This window comes from Ictidomys tridecemlineatus, chromosome 2 (assembly GCF_052094955.1).
Source record: "Ictidomys tridecemlineatus isolate mIctTri1 chromosome 2, mIctTri1.hap1, whole genome shotgun sequence".
NCBI lineage: Eukaryota > Metazoa > Chordata > Mammalia > Rodentia > Sciuridae > Ictidomys > Ictidomys tridecemlineatus.
In genome coordinates, this window is record NC_135478.1 from 196,854,559 (window position 1) to 196,878,671 (window position 24,113).

The 24,113-nt window shown below is 35.7% G+C and overlaps 1 protein-coding gene across 5 annotated transcripts in view; it reads left to right on the forward strand.

Moving 5' to 3' along the window:
* The window catches only part of Col28a1 (collagen type XXVIII alpha 1 chain), a 176,511-nt gene extending 152,790 nt beyond the window's left edge, over positions 1-23,721 (forward strand). The window contains exons 34-36 of one of the 5 annotated variants that reach the window (XM_078040379.1): positions 4,265-4,454; positions 6,113-6,285; positions 21,157-23,721. In XM_078040379.1, coding sequence (XP_077896505.1) covers positions 4,265-4,454; positions 6,113-6,285 — 363 coding nt within the window. In that variant the 3' untranslated portion in view covers positions 21,157-23,721. Of the gene's footprint in view, positions 1-4,264; positions 4,455-6,112; positions 6,286-7,010; positions 8,244-21,156 lie in introns of those variants that run through there. The other 4 variants (XM_021730704.3, XM_078040380.1, XM_078040378.1 and 1 more) reach the window with 4 other exon arrangements.
* The last annotated feature ends 392 nt before the right edge of the window (positions 23,722-24,113 follow it).

A 24,113-nucleotide genomic window follows, 5' to 3' on the forward strand; every position in this document is an offset into this window, starting at 1 on the left:
ATAAAAGATTCTGGGTAATGAATTAGGAGGAAAACGTTTGGAAATCAGAAACCAAAAGACCTTTTGGAATGGTGTGTGGCGTGGTCAGCGATCCTCATTAGCTCATGCATTCATATTCTACGGATGTGGCAAAGTCTGGTTTCCTCCTATTAAAGATCAGCGTGAAGGCTGAAAGAGCATGATGATAACAGATCTGCTTGTCCAGCTGCATGGAGCAGTCCTGGACTCCAGGTGTCAGCCCCCACATGCCCCAGACACCTCTTTTGTGCCCTTTGCTATGGTGAGCCCCTGCTTGGAACTGGGACCATCCTTCCCCACTAAGGGAGGCCAACGTGGCAGGAATAGAAATGTTCACACCCACAGGCAGGCTTGTGTTTTTAGGTTTAATATGTATAATATAATAAACACCTGAGTGCACACCCTGCCCCCAGAAGTGACCAGTGTTTCCATTTGTTTACTCGCCAGAGATCGTTTTTTTTACCCTCCTCTCCAGAGGCAGCCACTAGCAATGAATCGGTGTTTATTTTGCCAGTTAAATATGAGTGCTTAAGTCCCCCTCTTACAGTTGGAAGGTTATGTTAGGGCTGATCTTTTTTATTCTAAAAACTATGACCTTAAAGCCTAGAGGAGTTGAGTACTCCAAAATTGTCTTTTTTTTCTTTCTTTGCACATCCTTATTAAGTTTGGCCTGAAGGGAGTGTAATAGGAAGACTCTAACAGTCTGTGAATTTATTCAGTGCCTTCTCTATGCTACTGAAATAAAAGAAGAGAAAATAGAGAATAAAAGGAAGATATAAAGAAAAAGAACCAATGGCATTGTTCAATATCTCTTATCAGGGCTGTGATGTTTATGTATGTGAACTGGGAAATGGTATAAAATAGTGGCAGGGAGGAACATTTTTCTTTTTCCTCTACCCTCTTAAGCTCTAGTCTGGAGCTCTGTAAATTTGACTGACAAAAGACAGATTAACAAGAGGAAAACAAACAGAAGTTTATTAACATGTGCAGCACACAACACATAGGGGCATTCAGTGATGAATAACTCAAAGGGATGTTAGCACTGGGAGCTTGTATAGAATTCCTAACAAAAGGACCATAAATTTGTAAAAAAGTGACAAGACAAAAAGGATTTCGAGTTTCCAGGGTAGCAAATTGTGGGAAGGTGAATATATGGGGGAGCGAGTGGAAGATAAGAGCCAGTTATGTGGAGTCCTCTGGGTGCCAACTCTGGGATAAGAATCTAGGGTGGTCTTCGGTGATTAACTTTGTCCTTCCTGATAGAGAAAGAAGGACATCTTTATAAATTTAGGTCCTGCTTTTAGGCAAATGGAGAAAGGGCAGATAGCTTTTTCTGTATCTGCTTCTTCTCAGTTGCCTCAAAATAAATCAACATGCAAAAGTGGCATATTTGGGGCTGGCATGTTCTGCTTCCATACAGGGTAGGGCTAAAGGGTACACCTGTATATTCAGAGCCATGTACAGAAGAGTCAGAAGGTATTGTGCATTATCTAGAAGAGGAGACTCTGTACTGAGTAGTTACTGGAAGTTTTATAAATGGAGAGCAACTCTAAATAGGTTGCAGTGAAGGGTTGGTTTTGAGAGCCTGAGGCAGAATGAAGAGGAAGAAATCAAGGGTCCTGGAACATTATCATCCTACAGACAGTATATCTGAGGGTCATAGTGGCAGGTGAGTTCGTATTGTGTGGAGGGGGCAGATTATGCCAGGGGTCTATAGATCAGCTGGAGAATTTTTCAACAGTGACACTGGTAATTATATATCTTTTCAATCATAATAGCTAGTAAAGGGTAATAGTTTAGGAAATACACTCTCGCTGAGTGTTCAAATTTGTAAAAAAACATGTTTGGAGGGGACTTTGTCTTAAAGCCTTAAATATATGTGTTCTTCAGCCCACAAAGTAGACCTGAGGTTTATAACGAAGAAAAAAAAGGAAATAAATTTCAAAAAAGACCATTATCATTATAGATATTCTGTATTTAAAATGGTGTTGCAGTCATGGCAAAATATATGGAATGATCATAATATATACTAGGAACATAGTATATATTAAGAATGAAAGCATAGAAAAACAAACATGCAGCATTTTTTAAAAAAAATATGCACATTAACTGGGAAAAAATTATACCTTAATATTAACAATAATTATCTCTGGGGGGTAGAATTACTTCTGATTTCTATTTCTTCTTTTTCCTTGTTCATGTTTTCTAAAATTCCTTTCAATGAATGTTTGATTTTATAATAAGTAAGAAAATTATAAAAATTACAAACCATAACAATTATGCATTTGTTCAAATACCTGAAATATGTTGATCCAGAAGATTGATGAAAATAGTTTCATTTATAAAAGAAGTTATGCTTATTCTAGAATGTGGTGTAAATTACAGTTGTCAAAATTCCCAAATGACCATGTGACTGAGAAAAAACCCAGACATTCTTAAGCTTACAAGACATAAAGAATAACTTAGGCGGTCTCAGAACAGAGTTAGGTAAAGATTTAAAGGCTGAGTTAATTCATTTAAGAAAACGGTGCTCCCCAGAGCACTTCAAAGGAACATTATCATCCTACAGACAGTATATCTGAGGTTAGACTAATATCAGTTGGTTTTTAATGTTTGATAAACTACTCTTCAAACTCTTATATTTTGCTTATCATGACATATGCAACCAAAAACAATGGTACTTCTTTCCTGATATGGGGCATAGTTCTCCCCAATGCAAGAGACTGAGAAAAATTTCTTCTAGCCTTATAATTCTCAAGTTCTATGATTGTAGCAAAAGCTAACATTCAGATTGCTGTGTTACTCACAGTATCATTCTGAAATAAAGAGGAACCTCAAGTGATACAAAGTTGTACATTCATTCACAAAACACTTTGTGTTTTGAAGTCAGTGAAAAGTTACTATCATATCTGAATTAAGTGCTTTTTGTGTAGGGCCAGTGACCAATTTTAATGGACTTAATCTGACTCATGTAGCAGTACTTTAATAACTTTAAAAATATACATACATGAGTATTAGAATTAATTAGCTCTTCCACCATGGTGTGTGTGTGTGTGTGTGTGTGTGTGTGTGTGTGTGTGCGCGCGCACACACACACATAGGTATGCACACAGCATCAAATGCAGGATAGCTGAGATAGAAGAGAGCAACTGATGATGACAACTGCCTCTTGTTACAGTGTAACAAGGGTAAAGAAGCATCCCAGATAACTATGTTACCTCATTCACAGATATACCTATTTAAATAAATTTTTCAAAAAAAGCAAGCAAGCAAACAAACAAACAAACAAAATTACAAACAAGTGGGGAGCATGCAAGGATAAATAACCATACTGGACCAGAATTGAGGTGAATCACTGATTCAACTTCGTATAGTTAGGATCCAAATAGGGGGGAAAAAGAAAAAAAGAAGAACATAATTGTTACCCTAAAAGATTTGCCTACCTGCTGGAAATACGGTCAAGAAAACTTACACAACTTTTCTTTTTTTTTTCCAGCAAAAACTTTTCTTCCTTGTTCCATTACATAAGGTGAATTTTGATGAAATTTTAGTCCCAGAAATTTGCTTTTGAAATTATATTGTTTGTTCCTTAGATGTCCAACATATCTTAGAAATTAAGTACCCACAGCCTTTAGCATCAGCTGGGATCTGGGTGACAGGAAGGGCAGGTGTTTTCAGCTGAAACTGGGCAGCAATCAAATTAGATGACAAATCATTGCTATTGTTTTCATCTCAGCTGTGTTATTGTCCTCTACCACCCTGATTTCCATTCTCAAAATTGATTGGAATCATGGCACATGTTTTGGAATGCATTGTTAAAATCTCTAGTGTTATAAAATGGATAGAAAAGGCCACGAAAACATTAAATTAGTGGTTATTTTCCCTCCTTATAGCAGTGACTAAGAAAAGAATGAAGTTAACCCCCTCCCAACCTCACATCATTCATACCCTGTACACAGAGCTCTCTGGAATGTATCTGTGCTTGGAGGTGGGCAGTGTATGTGTGTATGCATAAACACTTACGAAAAGTGGTAGGGAAATTCACAGCCCAGCTATTCAGAGATGCCTGACACAGAGAAGGGGCCTTATTTCCTGAGCTTTTATTTGAAATAGTAAGTATCAGAAAGTTGGGGGTACATAGCCATGCGGCGGAATTTTTCCTCAAATGTTCCCAGAAGCAAATTAACTTTTTTATTTGATATTATCATAACCAAAAAAATATATAAATACTTTTGTGTGTGTGTAGTTCAGTGTCCCTGGACCCAAGCATGAGGAGAATGAGCCTCCAGAGCCGACATGGGCTCATAGATTGGTTGTTACTTCCTCATCTGAGGCTGCTGCCACTCTCGGGCCACTGCTCAGCACCCTTGAGAGTATGAAAACCAGAACTCCAAGTCCTGGACTGATTTTACACCAGGATAATTTGGTGCACAAAGGTAAGAGACACCTAGCAATCAACTGCCGTACCTACCACATGAGGCAGGCACAGAAAGATGGTCTCTAAAATCTCATTTAAAAAAGAATGCACTGACTCTAATCAGGGAGGACAAAAGATATTTTTTGCTGGGTTATATATAGACTTGTAAACTGGCTGACTGTGGAATAAATTTTATTATAAAAGTTTTAAAGCTGTTTATTTTATTTTAAATGTTATTTCAAATTGAATGCCTTTAGAGAAGATTGTGTTCCGTTTGCCATAGTCCAGCTGCTCCCTGTTGTCTTACATGTGGCTTCCATACACGTAGGCATTTGAGGTTTTGACCTCTTGATTGCACAAGAAAGAGAAAAAAAGACAAAAATTTAGATTTTGATTTATCAACATATTTTTTTTTTAAATTGGTTTTATTTTTTAAATACATGACAGCGGAATGCATTACAATTCTTATTGCACACCAACATATTTTCTATGGAGTTAATATATATGAAAAATTATATATATGCATATATATATGCATTTTTTGTGAAATATGCAAGAAAAACAACTTCCCTGTTTAGATTGGCTTGAAAACAAGTTATACAATATACAGTATTTAGTTTTTAAGAGCAGAGGTAGAGGAAGTATGTTTCTTCCTATTTGGTCTAAGGAGCCTTTATAAGAGCTGGAGAAAGAACTCATTTGCTACAGAGAAATGAAACTTGTGACTCAAACCAACTCACACAATAAAAGTCACAGGCACAATTATCCATTTGGTCTTTTAATTAATTTATTGGCTTCTCCCACCTTGGATTAACTTCAGGTAGGAAATGTGAATCAAAGTACTATGGAGAATCACAAAATAGAAAGGGATTTAACATTATTGGCACGGTGGTATGGCCTTGTAGTCTCAGCTACTCTGTCGGCTGAGGTGGGAGAGTCACTTGAGCCTATGAGTTTGAGGCCACATGGTGAGACTCCATTTCAAAAACAAAAAAGAGAGGAAAGAAAAAAGGATTGAACAGATTGAAAGTTCTGTGATTAGAAGAATCTCATTAGTATAATATGACTTTATTGTTATGACTTGCCTTTGCTTTCTTACAGTGGGTACATTTCTGAAATTTATTAGTAAATTGACTTTAGAATGTCATATTTTTAGCATCCTATAAGAGTTGTCCTTTAGAGGCATTGTGATATAAAGAGCCTCTCATTTTCCTGCCTTTGGTGACTTACAGGGTTTTTCTTTTTAGGCACACACAGTGATACTTTCTATGAATAAACTGAAGGTGTAAGTCATTTTCATTCCAAATACTAACTTGATTTAAAATCAAATCCAAAGTAAATGGAAGAAGTCCTATCTTTCTCATATCAACAAATCCCCACAAAAGTATTAATAAATAAATTCTCACACTTTCAGGAAAATGTGCATTTTTATTGGGGTTTCATAAAGATCAAAAACTTTTGTTTTAAATGAATGAATATGTAGTGGTAGAGTTTCAGGTAGTAGGCAGAATTTTGGGGTTTTTTTTTTGATCCCTTGTTTCATTTAGAATCATATTTTCTTAGTTGGTCTGCTAATGTGTCGAAAGCATATTTTAAAAATATAACTTCATAAAGCTTTTACTTTTCATCCCAGTAAAGAAAAACCTCTAGTAATGCATTATCCTTTTCCCACCCCAGATCCTAGATGTTTGGAAGACTTGAAGCCTGGAAACTGTGTTGATTATGTGGTTCGATGGTATTATGACAAACAGGTCAACTCGTGTGCCCGCTTTTGGTATAGTGGCTGCAGTGGCTCAGGAAACAGATTCAACAGTGAAAAGGAATGCCAGGAAATCTGCATTCAAGGATGAGTAAGTAAATTAACCTATCTCTATTGAAAGCCCAGAAATACTCCAATTCAAAGAGGGCACCATTTTGTGTTTTTATAATTTAAAAATGTAATGAAATCCTCACAACAACCTTATGATGTGGGTGGTGATGTTAACTTCTTATATAGCCGAGAAAGCTAAGACACTGACAAATTTAGCAGCTTGTCAATTGTCAATCAACTAAAAGGTGGTGGAGCTGGGGACTGGAACTCAGGGCTGTATAACTTTGATACACAGGCTCTATCTGCTTCATGACCTGTGATCTGAGTTTGATTCCTGTTAATTCCTGTCATACATATTATGTTAGGTCAAACACCCATCTCTGCTCATGGCCCCACTCCCTCACACCTTCACACCTTTGTCACTAGCAGAAGGTAAGTGGTGAGGAAGGACTTTGGTTGAAATTAGAAGTGATCAGGATTTTTTTTTCTGTAAGTGGACACAATACCTTTATTTATTTATTTTTATGTGGTGCTGAGGATCAAACCCAGTGCCTCACACGTGAGAGGCAAGTGCTTTACCACTGAGCCACAACCCCAGTCCAGTGATCAGGATATTTTTATGCATGAGTGCTGGTTAGGCATGGATAAGGTGAGGGCAGTGAGATTTTTGCCATACATGCCCCAAAAGTGATAGTACAGAGAAATCAATCTGGATTAAGATGACTATAGTGTATTATAAACTGTTACTTCCTGTTTCTCCAACATGTTTGATGAGACCTTCATTGGATGTTTCAGTCAAAAATTTAAACACAGCAACTTTAAAAGTACATGAATGGAATTTTTGATTCGATGGGGATGGAATGAGAAGGCACTTGGCAGCCAAGAACTACTTGAAGCCCACATCTACTTTTGAGCAGGATAATTTAAAGATAGGACTCACACTGAAAAATGAGCCATCGAATTGCAATATGAGTAAATGGAGAGTTCAGTCTGTCATTTTATAATAATTTTATGACATCAAGTCTGGGAAGACCATTAATTCTGAGCTGAGCTCAGACAGCATTTCTACGTATCATCTGACAGCATGCTTTCTCCTTCTTTCAGACTGTGACTCTCATTCAAGTTCAACAATGCAGAAAAGAACTTTCAAGGAAGAAGGAAGTGGAAGAATAGCCATCTTAGCAAAAATAATATTATAATTCTGGGATATAATTAAAATTGTATTATGTAATATTTGATACTACAAAAGAGTCCTTGTAAATTTAAAAACATAATAGGATGAACACCAGTGAACACATCATCACCTAGGGAAGGAACCAAACATTACCCACTCTATTGAAGTTTTTGAGTGCCATCTGCCACCACAGCCCCCCATTCTATGCTAGGGACATATTTTGAACATATACAACTGTTGCTACTGGTTTTATAGGTACTTTTACATGTAAAACTATATGTATCTCTAAGCCATGTTTAGTCTTGAATATTTTAGAGCTTTGTAAAAGTGGCAGCAGACTTTAGTCTTCAGCAACTTCCATTCAACTTTATAATTAATCATATATTTTTTCCATATAAAATATATTCCTAAATAACTTATTATTTAGTTTTTTGAGCTTTAGAAAATCGGTGTTATAAATGGATGTGGTGGCCTATACCTATAATCCTAATGACTTTGGAAGCTAAGACAGGAAGATTGAAAGTTCAAGAATGGCCTGGACAACTGAGTGAGACCCTGTCTCAAAAATCAATCAAGCAAGCAACAAATTAATTAAGTAATCAATTAATTATATGGGCTGGGGACAGCTCTGGGATAGAGCACTTGCTTAGCATGCTCAAGGTCCTGGATTTGATACCTATCACAAGAAAAAACAAATATTAAAATTGTGTTATATAGTTCTCCATTGTTTGCTAGACTATTAATTGTTTATATGCATTTATTTCACAGTTGTGTAATGTTTATGTGAATATACCACAATATATTTATCCATTACTTTGGAATGATCAAGTTGTTTCTATCTCCTTTTTTTCATTATTTTATCAACATTATCATGAAAGCTTTTATTCATGTCACATCCACATCAGTGTTTTTCTAGTGTATCTTGCTTGGTTGCAGGGCATGTGAATATTCAAAACTAGTATATGTCATACCAATTTTTCCTCAAAGTGTTTGAACCAATTTATTATAAGTTCCCAAGAGTTGTACAGAAGAGTTATCAGAGAGCTTAATTTTGTTAAGTTGAATGAAAATGGTATCTTGTTTTAAGGTAGCATTCTCTGGTGCCATCCTACAATGCCTAGTCAGCATCTGTGCTGCTGTTTCTGAGAAATGCCTGTTTATAACTGTGGGAAATCTTTTTTTTTAATTGGACTTTTTACTTTATTGAATTCTTGGAGTTTTTTTTTTTTTAAATATAGTCTGAGTTTTAATTCTTTGCTTGGATTTGTTTTGCTGACATCTTTAAAGCTTATCTTTTAAGTTTTCTTTCCCTCCCTTCATTGCTTCCTTCCTTCCATTTTTCTGTCTACCTTGATTGTAGAGCAGTGAGATTTACCCATCTCCCTTTTTGCAGTTAACACTTTTTGCTCCTTCTTAATGCCTCTCAGCTTCTCAACACTCTTTCTTGGATGAGAAACTTCTCCAGGACAAAAGCCATTGAGTTCCCATCATTTTTCTAGATTCCCATCTTTATACCTAGTTATTCCATTATCTTTATTCACTCCTTGGTAATTTCTAGGTGATATCTTTTCAATTTGTTTAATTTTCTTTAGTTGTCCTTGGCATGAAAGTATGAGCTATATAAATATCTCCCCCCACCCCCAGGATAGGGATCTATCCTTGCTAGGCAAGTGCTCTACCAATGAACTATAACCCCTAGAATTCTATCAGTTTGGGGTTAGGGCTTCACATATTTTCTCATTTCCTGGAAACTCATCAATGCATTAAAAAGTATATATTAGCCACCATAGTTTGTTGAAAAGTAGGACACTTCAGGGTATCTAGGCTGTTATTTTGATGGGAGAAAAAGTATTTTTATTCCTCTTTCAAGCTTTTCGTAACTGTACCCCCACTGAAAATTGATATGCAAACATATTATCAGGTTGGTTTGGGTATTTGTCTCTTCTTCTGAAATATCCTTGTTTTTCTTCCATAACTAGCAAAGTCCTAACACTCCAATGACAACTGAGAGGTTTCTTCCTTTGTGGTTCCTTCTCATCCCTATCTTGCTCAACACCAAGGACCCAAAGTACTTGGTTTATGTCTCCGTTCTGCACATTCTTCACAAGCTGAGCCACTTTGTACTTTTTTGAGGCACATCCGCATTAATTTCCTTTTGCTGCTATAACAAAAGACCACAGGTTTGGTATCTTAAACAACAAAAATGTGTTATCTTAAAGTTCTATACCTCAGAAATCTGTTGCGGATCTCCATGGTCTAAAATCAAGGTGTATGTAGGGCTGTGATTCTTCTGGAGGCACTGGAGGAGAATCCATTTTCTTGCCTTTTCCAATGTCTAAAGGTTACCCACATTCCTTGGGCTGTGGCCTCTTCCTCTGTTTTTAGAACCAGCAAATGCAGGTTCATGTTATCTTTCTGGTTTACAGCCAGCAAAGGATCTTTGCTTAAAGGACTCATATGATTAGATAGGTCCACTTAAATACTCCAGAATAATCTTCCTGCCTCAAAGTCCTTCATTTTGGTTACACCTACAATGTCCTTTTTGCCATGTAAGATAGTGTATTCACAGATTTTGGAGATTAGGAAGTAGACATCTTTGGGGCCCTTACACTGTCTAGTTGCTCTTGGAGCAAAGACATCCATACCTTGTTTGTCTCCATGTCTCTACTTCCTTACACACAGGACAACCTCAATACATTTTTTAAACATTGAATTCATTTTATAAAAGCCATTACATAAATAAATAGCTACTTGCAAGAGAAATATAGGAAAATTAGGGAAAAAATCATATCAGTTTAAAAGGAGGCTAAGAGAAAAGTGACATGTCAATGAGCGAAAACTATTACCTTCTGATTCACTTTGAGATTAGCACCCACTCTCTCCCTCCCCACCCCATCATTAGCAACCCAAAGGGAGAAGTCAGAGGGATTATTGTCTAACTAGATTAGAGATCAAAGAGAACAAATTGAACTTTGTGTGAATTAATTCTGGACAAGAGGCTGATGGTTTACATTCCATTATTTCCATTTTAGCATACTCTTAAAACTCCTAATGAGAACATTTCTTGACAATTAAAAAGCCAACAGAGATGGGAGAGGTACATGACATTTTGTTTTTCTATTCTCATGAAAACAAGGACAGAATGTGTATATGACATGCTGAAAACAAGAATATGTATCTAAAGAAGTCTCCATTTAAAATTAAGACATGAAGAAATTTTTAGAATTTTATTAAGTATGAATGATGTTTCACAATTTTACTAATAAAAACTCATTGGTATGTTAAATATCTCAGATGATTATTTCTATTATATTTATTTACTGGAAAACTCAGCTTCAGTAATTCCAAGAAATGCTCTAATCAGGTGTTTGTAGAGTATTCTAAATGTATAAAATGATAGGCTTCATGACTTTAGTCTTAATACTGATCTTAAACACAATATAAGTAAAAAAAATCAATGAGAGAAAGTTATTTGCGATACAGTATAACAGAAATTTGTATATGTCTAGTAAACCCAGAGATCCTGCAAATCAAAGAGAATAAAAAAAAGAAAACTAGGAAAATGAAAAGAATCAGCAATTCAAAGAAAATGGACAATAAATATATGGAAAGATATTCTAATTAAATTATGGTAGAAATGCACATTAAAACAGGCCCAGATAGGGCCAGGGTATATTAACAAGTGCAAGTGATTCTCCTGAGAAGCCCTGCTGAGAACCACCAATGGGTATTTGAATTCTGCCAGCCTTAACAGACAGCCTAACATTTGACTTGAAATGTTAGCTGTTTAGCTATTTTATGCCCTTTCCTTCTACGAATCAATAATTTAATGTCTTTAGTGAATAGCATTGCAAAGACATATTTTGTTGAAATGTCCAAGATTTTTTCTCCTCCTCATGACATCTTGAAGTGAAATGTCACTAAAATAGGTTAGAATAGTCCAGAAATGTGTGCATGTGCTTGCTAAAATAATGACAGTCACAAATCATCTTTCACACATTTATTTGTGACATTTCATTTTTTATTTTTTTTAAATATTGAACTGACTTCACTCTAGGCAATGATTATTTCTTATCATTTCATAGAAATCAGTGGTCTTTGAAAAAAAATCTTTAAACAATTTGCTTAAAGTCATACCTGATTCTAAAACATTAGAAATTTTGGGTCTTAATTTTAATCTGATTAAGAAAATAATAGCTTTTAGACTCACCCAGATTCCTTCAGAGTCATGCATCTCCTTGGTTGTTTATCAGATTTAGACAAATACCCTGAGGGACTTGTCTAAAACTGCTTGGGTTTCTGGTAGGACATTTTCTCCTCCTGCGACAGCCCATTTTCTAGGGAACACTGACTCTCACTGCTGTAACTGGAGCTGGATGCCTCCTGGCTTCACCCCCTCACACATTACTGCTCCGACCTCATGGAGCCATAATAACGACTGTGTTATTATTTTAAGATAGCCAATATTAAAAAAAAAAGATAGCCAATATATCCTCTTTCATCTGACTTTTGTCAGCAGCTTCTCCTGTTTCCAGCTCTTTACAGTCCTATCCTCCAATTCTGAGCATGCCCCTCCAGCTTCTGAAGATATTTTTGGTGACTAGAGAGGGGTAAGTTAACACATCCTGTGTTCCAAGTATTATATTCAATAGGGATTCCACCCAAGATGGCTGCCACATCAATTGGAGACAGGAAAATTTCCCTCTATCTTGGAAGCAAAAAGAAATACAAGAATTACATAATAGGGTATGCATCCCCCCCCCGCCCCCGCCACCCCCATAGTAGGGGAAATAGGTAGTAAGGTAGTAGGAACTCAGGGACTTGCACTTGCTAGGTAAACACTCTACCACTGAGCTCCACCCCCAGCCCCATAAAGGGAATTCTAAATAGCAAATTAGGAATTGTGGATTGCAAAGACAGCCAAGTACAGACTTCTCTCCATACTTTTCTCTGAAATGGACTGGAGGCTTCAATTTTATTTTTACCGTCCTTCAAATTTGCCCTTACACTCCCCACTCAAGAGTTTCTTGACATTATTTTAAAATACTAATGAAATTCTCCAGTTATTTCCTCCTTGGCATATTAGTTGGTGTTATGTTAAATTTATCATTTGGCCATTTTTCCTCTCTTGCATTTTAATGAGGAGAGCTATGTTTTGCCAGTATCTGGAACTTGGGATTTTTTTTTTTTCAAACTGATTCTATTATGAATAGCACTGCTCAGACTTGCCTTCAGCTGTTTAAAAAGCAACAATAACAAAACCAGAACATGTCCCTGCTGGAAAACACAAAACCAACTCCTTCCCTTATGTAATTATCTCATTTCTAATCTTCTAAGAAATAAATATTGGAATTAGTGCAGATTTTCTCTGTGGTGTATTACATGCTTTATTATTAGAAAAACATTGACAAAGGCAGTAAAATTGATAAAAATTGTGCTGCTTCAAATTTTGGCATATTATTTAAGCTGTTCCCATGTGAAAAATTTGAAGCAAAGTCTATTAAATTTTGCTTTTTGTCACTGAACACCTTCATTGCAAACCTGAAGTCCCTCTGTATTCCATTTTTACATGAGTGTACGATCCCCAGCCAGTGACCTCATCTGACCACTGGGAAACATTCTAGACTTTCTTCTTTCTCATTCCTCATGTCTGATTGCTCAGTAGGTCTGGACCAACTTACTTCTTCCTGTTCCTCTCCACTGTGGACTCTTCATTGCTCCTGGCTTCCCAATTGGCTTCCTCACCTCCAATCTTACCACTCACCTCCCATCTCTACCTACACAGTACTGGGGAATTATAGTAATTCAGACCCAATCATCTTCCTCCTAAAAATGTTTTAGGAGATCTCCATTTTATGCAAGATAAAGGGCAAGCCTTTTAGCATAGTATTCAGGGCTCTTCAGGACCTCACCACTGCTTATATTTCTAGTTTGTATCCCTCTGAGTCCTTGGACATGCTGTTCAACGCAGCCATACTCAACTGTAGGCCCTTTTTGAGAGCACCATTTATTCTGTTTTGGAATTTCCTCCTTAGTTTTTTACTGCCATTATAGGATTCATTCCCTATCAGAAGACAAATAGCTACCTTATTTTTCTTTTTAAGAGTATCAGAGCTGGTCTTTTTATTAAGCAATCGATTTTTGCTGGACATCTAAATGTTTCTAATATCTTGCTATGATGACCAATGCTTCATCAAATGCCCTTTACCCATTAGTCTTCAAGTCAGTATATCTATTGAATATATTTACAAAGACAAATTGTAAGGACAAAGAAATGACCTTTTGACAGACCAATTTCCCTCCTTAAAGACTGTACAATTTACATCCTTCAACTTATAAGCATGGCTGGCTTTCCTCCTCCTTACCATCCATGAGTATTATTAGGTTTTTAATTTTTGTCCATTTGATGGGTGAAAAAAGAGTTTCACTTTAGTTTTAATCTGTATGACTCCCATTTTCAATTTTTTTTAATATTGTGAAATATTGGGTCTATATAATAGAAGTTGCATGTTATATATAAATAGGTTATAAGTTATACGGTATATTAGTGTACATTATATATAAGTAGGATATAAATTGTATATAAGTTGTATGTTATATATAAGTAATCATTTAATCATACAAAATCCTGTGTATCTACCCCCTCAATTAAGAAACAGATCATTACAGTACTGTTGGATTCCCCTCAAAGTTTGCCACCAAGTGGACGAAGTTCAAATTGATGTGAAAATAAATAATGATGATTTGGGATGTCCAAGGATGTGTTACATAAATCTCTAGGGCTTATTTAGTCAGCAATGTGCTATGTGGATCCTCAGGTTTCTTATCCCTAGAATACCCTGTGTGGGTCCCTAAAGGTCATTACTTTGGCACAAGACAGACATTAATTAACTACAACCTGGGGCAGTAAGTTTGGCTCCTGCAATGGTTTGGGCTGGGAGAAGTTACTGAAATACTGGTGTAAAAAGGAAGTAGCAGGAAATGAGAGGGACTGCTTACATGAGAGGTTGCAGAATACCCCTTTCTTGAATCCACTTAGAGACTAGAACATTTTTAGAAAAACAGTAATAAAATAGAAAGAGCAGTCATTTTTCTTAGAATAGACATAAGGAAAAAAACTGGAGCATTTAGAAGTATCAATTATTAACATACCTGGGAAAGAATTTAATGATAAAGGGAACCATGTCATTCTAAAGGAGACTATGGCCAGGTATTTTTTTAAGTAACTTTTTAAATTTGTATATGACAGTGGAATGCATTAAGATGCTTATTACACATATAGAGCACAATTTTTCGTATCTCTGGTTGTATACAAAGTATATTCACACCAAATCATGTCTTCATACCTTTACTTTGGATAATAATGTCCATCACATTCCACCATCATTTCTAACTCCATGCCCCTTCCCTTCCCCTCCAACCCCTCTGCCCTATCTTGAGTTCATCTATTCCTCCCATGCTCCCACTCCCTACCCACTATGAATCAGCCTCCTTATATCAGAGAAAACATTCAGCATTTGGTTTTTTGGGGTTGGCTAACTTCACTTAGCATTATGTTCTCTAACTCTATGCCATGATTTTATTCTCTTTTAATACTGAGTAATATTCCATTGTGTATATCACCAAATTTTCTTTATCCATTCATTTACTTAAGGGTATCTAGGATGGTTCCATAGTTTAGCCATTGTGACTTGTGCTGCTATAAACATTGACGTGGCTATGTCTCTATAGTATGCTGTTTTTAAGTCCTTTGGGTATAGACTGAGAAGAGGGATAGCTGGGTCAAATGGTGGTTCCATTCCCAATTTTCCAAGAAATCTCCATACTGCTTTCCATATTGGCTGCTGCAATTTGCAGTCCCACCAGCAATGCATAAGTGTACCATTTCCCCCACATCCTTGCCAACACTTATTGTTATTTGTCTTCATAATAGCTGCCACTCTGATTTGAGTGAGATGAAATCTTAGAGAGTTTTGATTTGTATTTATCTAATTACTAGCGATGATGAACATTTTTTTCATATATTTGTTGATTGATTGTATATCATCTTCTGAGAAGTGTCTGTTCAGGTCCTTGGCCCATTTATTGATTGGGTTATTTGTTTTTTTGGTGCTTAGCTTTTTGAGTTCTTTATATACCCTAGAGGTTAGTGTTCTATCTGAAGTGTGAGGGGGTAAAGATTGCTTCCAAGATGTAGGCTCTCTATTCACCTCACAGATTGTTTCTTTTGCTGAGAAGAAACATTTTAGTTTGAGTCCATCCTATTTATTGATTATTGATTTTAATTCTGGTGCTAAAGGAGTTTTATTAAATAAGAAGTTGGGACCTAAACCAACATGATGAAGATTTGGTCCTACTTTTTTTTCTAATAGGTGCAGGGTCTCAGTTTTATTCCTAGGTCCTTGATCCACTTTGAATTGAGTTTTGTGCATGGTGAGAGAGAGGGGTTTACTTTCATTTTGTTGCATATAGATTTCCAGTTTTCCCAGCACCATTTGTTGAAGAGGCTACATACATTTCTCTAATGTATGTTCTTGGCACCTTTGTCTAATATAAGATAATTGTAATTTTGTGGATTAGTCTCTGTGTCCTCTATTCTGTACCATTGGTCTACCAGTCTGTTTTGGTGCCAATATCATGCTGTTTTTGTTACTATTGCTCTGTAGTATAGTTTAAGATCTGGTATAGTGATGCCACCTTCTTTTCTCTTCCTGCTAAGGATTACTTTAGCTATTCTGGGTCTCTTATTTTTCTAGATGAATTTAATGACTGCTTTTTTTATTTCTATGAGAAATGCCATTGGTATTTTGATTGGAATTGCATTAAATCTGTATAGTGCTTTTGGTAGTATGGTTATTTGGATAATATTAATTCTGCCTATCCAAGAGCAAGGTAGCTCTTTTCATCTTCTAATGTCTTCTTTGATTTCTTTCTTTATGGTTCTTTAATTTTCATTATATAGATCTTTCACCTCTTTCATTAAGTTGATTCCCAAGTATTTTTTTTTTGAGGCTATTGTAAATGGGGTAATTTTTCTCATTTCCCTTTCAGAGGATTTGTCACTGATATTCAGAAATGCATTTGATTTATGGGTGTTGATTTTATATCCTGCTGCTTTGCTGAATTCATTTACTAGTTCTAGAAGTTTTCTGGTGGAATTTTTGGGGTCTTCTGGGTATAGAATTATATCATCAGCAAATAGTGCCAATTTGGGTTCTTCTTTTCCTATATGTACCCCTTTGATTTCTTTCATCTGTCTAATTGCTCTGGCCAGTTTTTCAAGAACTATGTTAAATAGAAGTGGTGAAAGAGGGAATCCCTGCCTTGTTCCAGTTTTTAGAGGGAATGCCTTCAATTTTTCTCCATTTAGAATGATGTTGGCCTAAGGTTTTGCCTAGATAGCCTTTATGATATTGAGATATGTTCCTGATATCCCTAGTTTTTCTAGAGCTTTGAACATAAAGGGATGCTGTATTTTGTCAAATACTTTTTCTGCATCTGTTGGGATGATCATATGGTTCTTATCTTTAAGTCTATTGATGTGATGAATTACATTATTGATTTCTGTTTGTTGAACCCACCTTGCATCCCTGGGATAAATCCCACTTGATCGTGGTGCATGATCTTTTTGATATTTGATTTGCCAGAATTTTATTGAGAACTTTTGCATCTATGTTAATTAGAGATATTCGTCTGATGTTGTCTTTCTTTGATGTTTCTTTGCCTGGTTTTAGAATCAGGGTGATATTGGACTCATAGAATGAGTTTAGAAGTGCTCCCTTTTTTTCTATTTCCTGAAATAAATTGAAGAGTATTGGTATTAGTTCTTCTTTAAAAGTCTTGTAGAACTTGGCTGTGTATGGCCAGGTATTTTTAAAAGGAGCTCTGTACCAGGAACAAGAGGATCAGTTGTTTCTCTACATTGACCAGTGTAGTTAAAGATTAATTGAAAGATCATACACATTCTTTTTAGCTAGTGTGGACATTGTGATTCATTTTAACCAGAATCCAATACTACCTGAGAAAAGCAAGCTGGTATAAGGAAATACCAGGTTTTTAATATTTGTAATTAATTTGTCTGGTTTGTTTGATAAAGATAGATACAAGCTAAATATATTAAGATTATAAAGCTTTTAAACTTAACCTTATAGATAATATTTATATTGTCAGTATCAAAATGCTCTGGAAAATAATTTTTAAGTGGAATTTGGGCACAAAGAGGTGGAGAGTTTTTCTGTGTTATATTTTTATCTGTTTTTTTTTCCTCCATAACAGTTTGTTTCAAAATTAATGAAGATACATCTTAAACAAATTACCATTACAAATATTGGCTGTACCTTCAGGTCATTTTTGTTTTACATTAAGCTAAAAGAGCATCTAAAATGAATAGATTTTTTATTATTTTATTTTGAGGAAAACCTCTCAAATCAATTTCTACAGGAAATTGAAGGTTATCATTTGATTTCTGGAACCACAACTGCAAAATAGAGTAGAACAGTTGGAAGACTTGAGAAGTTTTCCAGCACTTTCTATGTGTTTTCCTTAGTTTCCACTTCCACAATGGAGAATTGGCATTTTCTTTTCAATACAAACAGCACTGTGCGGCCATTAATAAACAGAGCTATTTTATTCTCTAGATTCTCATTATTTTAGAAAGCATATGTGTCTTTTTTGGAACTGTTCTCTAGTAAATATGGGTTCTTTTTTTCTGTGGTTCTGGGGATTGAACCCAGGGCCTTGTACATGCGAGGGAAGCACTCTACTAACTAAGCTATATCCCCATCCCTAAATATGGGTTCTTATTTAGTAATCAAAAGCATTTTGAACCTATTTAAAATTAGAAACTTATGTTCCTGGTAATATGCAGGGCTACTTAATTTGGTGAAATCTTTATGCTCTAAATAACTAATTTCTTGAAAAAATAGAGTTAAGTTAAAAAAAATATTTTTAAATCCTGAACTTTTCCTCTTAAAATCAGCTAATGGTATATTAAATCATCACAAGGCCCCCAAATCTGAGGGAAAATGAGAAGTCAGAGATTAGTAGAACACTGGAGTTGGTCTTGCCATTGAAAACTCATTATTTCAGAATGTCTTAAAGTTTGGTCTCAGTACTTTTGAAGATGAAAATGACAAAATTTAAAGATCAGGGTCTCACAAAACAGGAAGTTTAACCAGAAGTTTGTGCCAAAGGAATAAGGACTGCAAAGGGACATGAAAGAGCTTCTAGTATAATGAAAAGAGTCTGTACTTAAAGAAGTTGGAATAATTATAGACCTAAGAAGCTAAGGAAACTCAAAAAGGATTCATGCAGAGAAAAGCACACCCAACTGTATCATAGTCAAACTGCAAAGCCATAAATGAAGATAAAAATATTGAAAGCAGCCAAAGAAAAAGGACACATTACATACAGGAGAACAACAATAGATTCATAATTGACTTTGTTAACAAAAGCAGTGATGTCCAGAAGACAAGGTCTCATTTTCAAAATGCTGAAAGGAACTGTCAACCTGTGTCTAGTGAAGCTATCTTTTAAAAAGTTCAAATTTTAAAAAGGACCCAGAAAAATAAAAACTGCAGATAATTCACTTTCATTAGATATGCACTAGAAAAATCATGAAGGAAGCTCTCTGTTACCTTCGGGAATATTATACCAGATTGCAAGCTGAAATACAGGAAGAAATGAAGAATATTAGAAATGGCAAGTATATAGATGAAAGTAACATACAAATTAATTAGTACAGTATATTGGATTGTATCACTTGATTTCCTGAGTCACAAACCACAAAATAGTAGTGAACATATTATTTAAAGTCTTGAATAGATTTTTAGAACTTACTATATGTTTTTCAGTTTTTATTTTTAGTTTCCACTTTCACTATGGAAAATTATTTTTCTCTCAGTACGAAAAACATTGTATGACTTTTAACGAGAGATTTTTAAATTCTCTAAATTCTCACTAGAAAGAATGTGTATATACCTACATATACTTATGTATCATGTATATATACATATGTATCATATACTTTAATGCATTTAAAAGATATATGATGGCTTAAATAAAAATTATTGCTCTGTAATTTTGGATTTTTACAGATATATATGACAAATAGCAAAAAAGATGATGACAGAGATAAATTAAAATGTATTGTTGTAAGGTTTATATATTTTATCTGAAGAAATTAAATAATAACTATAAGAATATTGAGATATATTTAAAAATATATATTAATAGTTACTAGATCAACTTATACTAAGAATAATGCAAAGAACAAAACTAAAGAGGTGTTACAGGATTAGCATGAAATTCTAAAACTAAATCTAAAAAGCAAAAGAATGAAAATAAATAATTTAAAGAAATAACACAGATACAACATATGATCAATAAATCTGATTCTTTGAAAAGACTAATAAAATTGACACACTTATGATGCTGATCAAAGGAAACTTGGAAAAGGTGCAAATCCTATCAAGTCATCCTTCTATAGGAACCTGGAACCCTGGAATTTCTCCCCCAAATGGTTTCAAGTTTGTTTTCAGAGCCTGTCCATGCTTTAAGAGGTCAAGTGGCACTGGTGTGAGTGAGGGTTGGCTACATATGCATGTGCATGACCTTTTGGGGGTATGTATAGAATATGGTAGAAAAAGAAAGGATTGAGCCTTGCTCTGAAGCTGGTATGAGCAGTTTTTCCCATGTGGCCAGATTCAGATGCAACTCTGAGGAGTCCAAGAATTCTAAATTTAAACTTGGCTGCCTAGTTCATTATAATGGCATATTTACCAAGGTGGGAGTCAAGCTTTTATAGTGTGTGGGTCTATGTATTTACTTTTCCCCAGAATGCAAAAGATTATAGATGGGCTTACAGGAAGGACATGTAGCCTGAAAGGAACCAGACAGTATTGTAGGTACAAGGTAAAAGACAGATTAGAGGTCAAGCAGGGTCTTGAGTAAAGGGGAAACATAGAAGGGAATTACTTATGCTAGGTGCTAGTGTTTAAGTGCAAATCAGTGATATGAAAGCCAATAAGGAGCCATTGAGCTAACTGCCTAGGATGCTATCATCCCTAGCTAGGAGGTTGCATCTTCAGGTAAGCCAGGTGGTTCACCTGTACAGGGTGCCACCTATGGGAAAGGAATCATGAAGTTTTTTTTTTTTTTTTTTTTTTTTTTTTTTTGCTGTGAGCTAGAAAAGAAAAACAACAGTAATAGGAATATAAAGAGTATAAAGAGGCCCTAAGAATTTCATATAGGTTAAACCACACTCTTGAACTGGGCTAGTTTAGCAGGGGTTCTGCTGTATGCCAGCATTATTCACCTCCCCAGGAACCTTGTTGGAAAGTTCCAACAGGAGCATGCTTGATGTGTTTTTCATAAATATTGAGGTGATGCTTTTAAAAATTTTAACTTGTTACCAAAAAACAATAATGGAAGGACTATCAAACCAACATTTGTGGAGGACTTGCAAATTACTTCTCTTAGCTACTTTCAGATTTTCATGAATGAGCAAATGTTCTTTCCAGGTATTACAATCATTGTAGAAACAATCTGAAAAAAAAAACCACCCAAAATCCAAAAAGCCAAAAAAAAAATTAACTTTCTTACATTTTCTTATTTAATATGTACTACTTTTTCACCACCTGTAAAGTACTAAAATTTGTGGGACAAAATAGCAGGGTGATTTTCATGTGGTAATTAAATATCTTTTTTTTCTTTTTAAATGGAAATTAAACTGTGAAGACTACACGAGGACACAGTGAGAAAATGGCCATCTGCCAGCCAAAGAGAGAGGCCTAAAGCTACTGAGAGACTGATCTTGAACCTCCAACTTCTAGAATAAGAAGATACATTGCTGTTATTTAAGCCCCCCCAGTCTTTATGTAACACTCACTCATTGCAGTAGTCTTTTTCTCTGTGCACATGTGTGCTGCATTCTGCTCTCCTCTTCTTATAAGGACACTAGTCATATTGGATTAGGACCTGCCATGTGTCCTTAGTTTATCTTAATTTACCTCTTTACAAATGGTCATATTCCCGAAGTACTGGGGATTAGAGCTTTAACATGAATTTTTGAGGCACACAATTCATTCCTAAACTGATAACTGGAAGTGAAGGTGTTCAGGAGATAGTGGTTTTGCTCAAGTTAAAGAACCAGTGTCATTAGAATAGAAGAAAGAGAACTGAAAGAACATGGTTTGTGCATAGAGAGTTGGGTGTTTGAATTCATTGCTTATAAAGAGCAATTGCTCCTCAGATTATGACAAAGTGTAAAGAAGGCCATGAGAGTGGGTAGCTGAAGAGGAAGGAGTAATCAGGAGCCCAAGAGGACAGAGTCCTGGAAGCGTTTCCACATGGAACTGGAAGAGACTCCAGTTTAGGCAGCACTTGGGGTAGAAGGTAGTGATGACGAGGATGAAGACCTTTGGTGACTATGAAGCTTTTAAGGATTCTAGGCCCCTTGGAAGGAGTCAGCTCCAGACTGGCTTGAGTGTGAGGATGTGAGGACTCAGGACAGAGTCCCTGAGCCCAGGACCCTGGATGACAGGCTCTGGGGTCCTGGCAGCCCTCCAGAACCCAGAGATCTGTGAAATGGTGATGATTTCCGTGGAGAGGGGACCGGGAGGAAGGAGGCACAAGGCCCTCACACTTTGCCCTCTGAGCTAATTCAGGTTGTAATATCACTCCTTCATTTACACTTTCCAGTCAGCACACAGCAGTAGAAAAGAGCAGCAAATACTGCAATATTGGGAAAATAAAGATGACTCTACCTATTGTTAAATCACATATTTTGAATTCTAGAGATATAGTTCCTGGTGCCTCATGACTATGGTTACCATATTTTTCCAAACCCCAAACCTGAGACACATTGACTGGAAAAAGACAGAAATTCCAAACAGTAGGGTCTGGGACATTTGTTCTGATAACTGCTACACATACTAGCATATATCAAGTTGATGCTACATTCTATGCCAAATTCTACTGTAAACCTGTATTAATTTATTTAACCTTCATAACAATCTGTCTTTTAAATAGATTTTTGGGGTATTCAATATTTTGGATTAGCATCAGTTATATATGTGTTGGAAAAATCCTTTTCTATGGGTTGACTATTCACTTTTAATAATGCTCTTTATGAGCTTAAGCTTACAGTCTTATTTTTCTTGTAGTCCTATTTTTTCCTGCATTATAGCATTTTCCTTTTTAGTTTAAGAAATACTTGTCTATTCTAAGGTAATGAAGTTGTTCTCCTGTAATTCTAAGCATTGTATTGCTTTCTATTTCACATGTGAGTCCTCAGTACATTTGGAATAGAATTTGAGGAATGATGTGAACTGAAGATTAACATTGGTATCTTTCCACATGGGTACTCAGTTAACTGATGCCTGTTTATTTAAGTGATCATCCTTTCCTGCTGCACAGCAATATCACTTTGTTATTAATCAGGTGAGCAGATGTGGGTGATGTCTCTGGATTCTCTATTGTTTCACTGCTGTTTGCTGCTATAAGGTTACTACATTAACCTAATGTTACAGATCAGGAAACAGGCACATGAAGGTTGATGACTTGCTCAGGTCACATATTACTAAGTCTATCTTGTTAATCATATAATATATGTATTTCAAGAGCAAATTTATCAGAAGTTATTGCATCTTTTTATGGAGGTTTCTGAATTGATTCTTCAAAGAATACTTTCCCCTACATTGGGAAATATATTAAGAGCTAATGGCCAGGCATGGTGGCACCCGCCTCTAATCCCAGCAGCTCAGGAGGCTGAGGCAGGAGGATCATGAGTTCAAAGACAGCCTCAGCAAAGGCAATGCACTAAGCAACTCAGTGAGACCCTGTCTCTAAATAAAATACAAAATAGGGCTGGGGATGTGGCTCAGTGATCAATTATCCCTGAGTTCAATCCCCAGTACCAGAAAAAAAAAAAAAACACGAACTAATGGAAGAAAGTTCAAGTCAGACAGTTATAGGAATAAATCACTATTCCAGCATTTGTCAATAAGAATACAGGCAATTACACCTTCCAAAATATTTCTTTATGTGTGAAATGAGATAAGCAATACCTACCAAGAAAATTGGACAAAACCAAATCAGATCATGCATTATAACCTAGCACATAATGTAATTTGTTTCTTAACCCCTTGACAAAACTGCTTAAACCTGAAGAAATTTATAGATGATTTTTTTGACATAATATATTCTGTGAAGTTACATGCGTTTGGTTTGCTTTTGGGGCTGACTTCAATCTGTAATCAAGTATTGGCCTTACTAAGAGAAATAAATGAGTAATTATCATAACTAATGGCAATAAATAAATAAAAATGAAAAGAAAAAAGAGTACAGCTGAAGGAAAAAAGGCTAGTAATTTTGCTTAGATACCATTGTGGCTAGCTAAAAAGTCTCGATTTTCATTTCCATTTTACTTTGCAAATGTTAGTGTTGTTGGGATTGTGGGTTAAAAATACACAGAAAGTTGGCAACTACCTAAGGCAGTACTGTTAGATTGACCTAGGATTAGGATGCATTGCTCGTTTCTCAACTCGGACACTAGTATCACTTAACTTGCTCCCAGGAACCTGTGATCATGGAAGTAGTTTTTTGAAGCAATTTATATCTCCAACAAAAACAGATTCTCTTTAAAAATATTGTTTCTCCTCTTACCTTCCCCCCACCATTTACATCTTCTAATT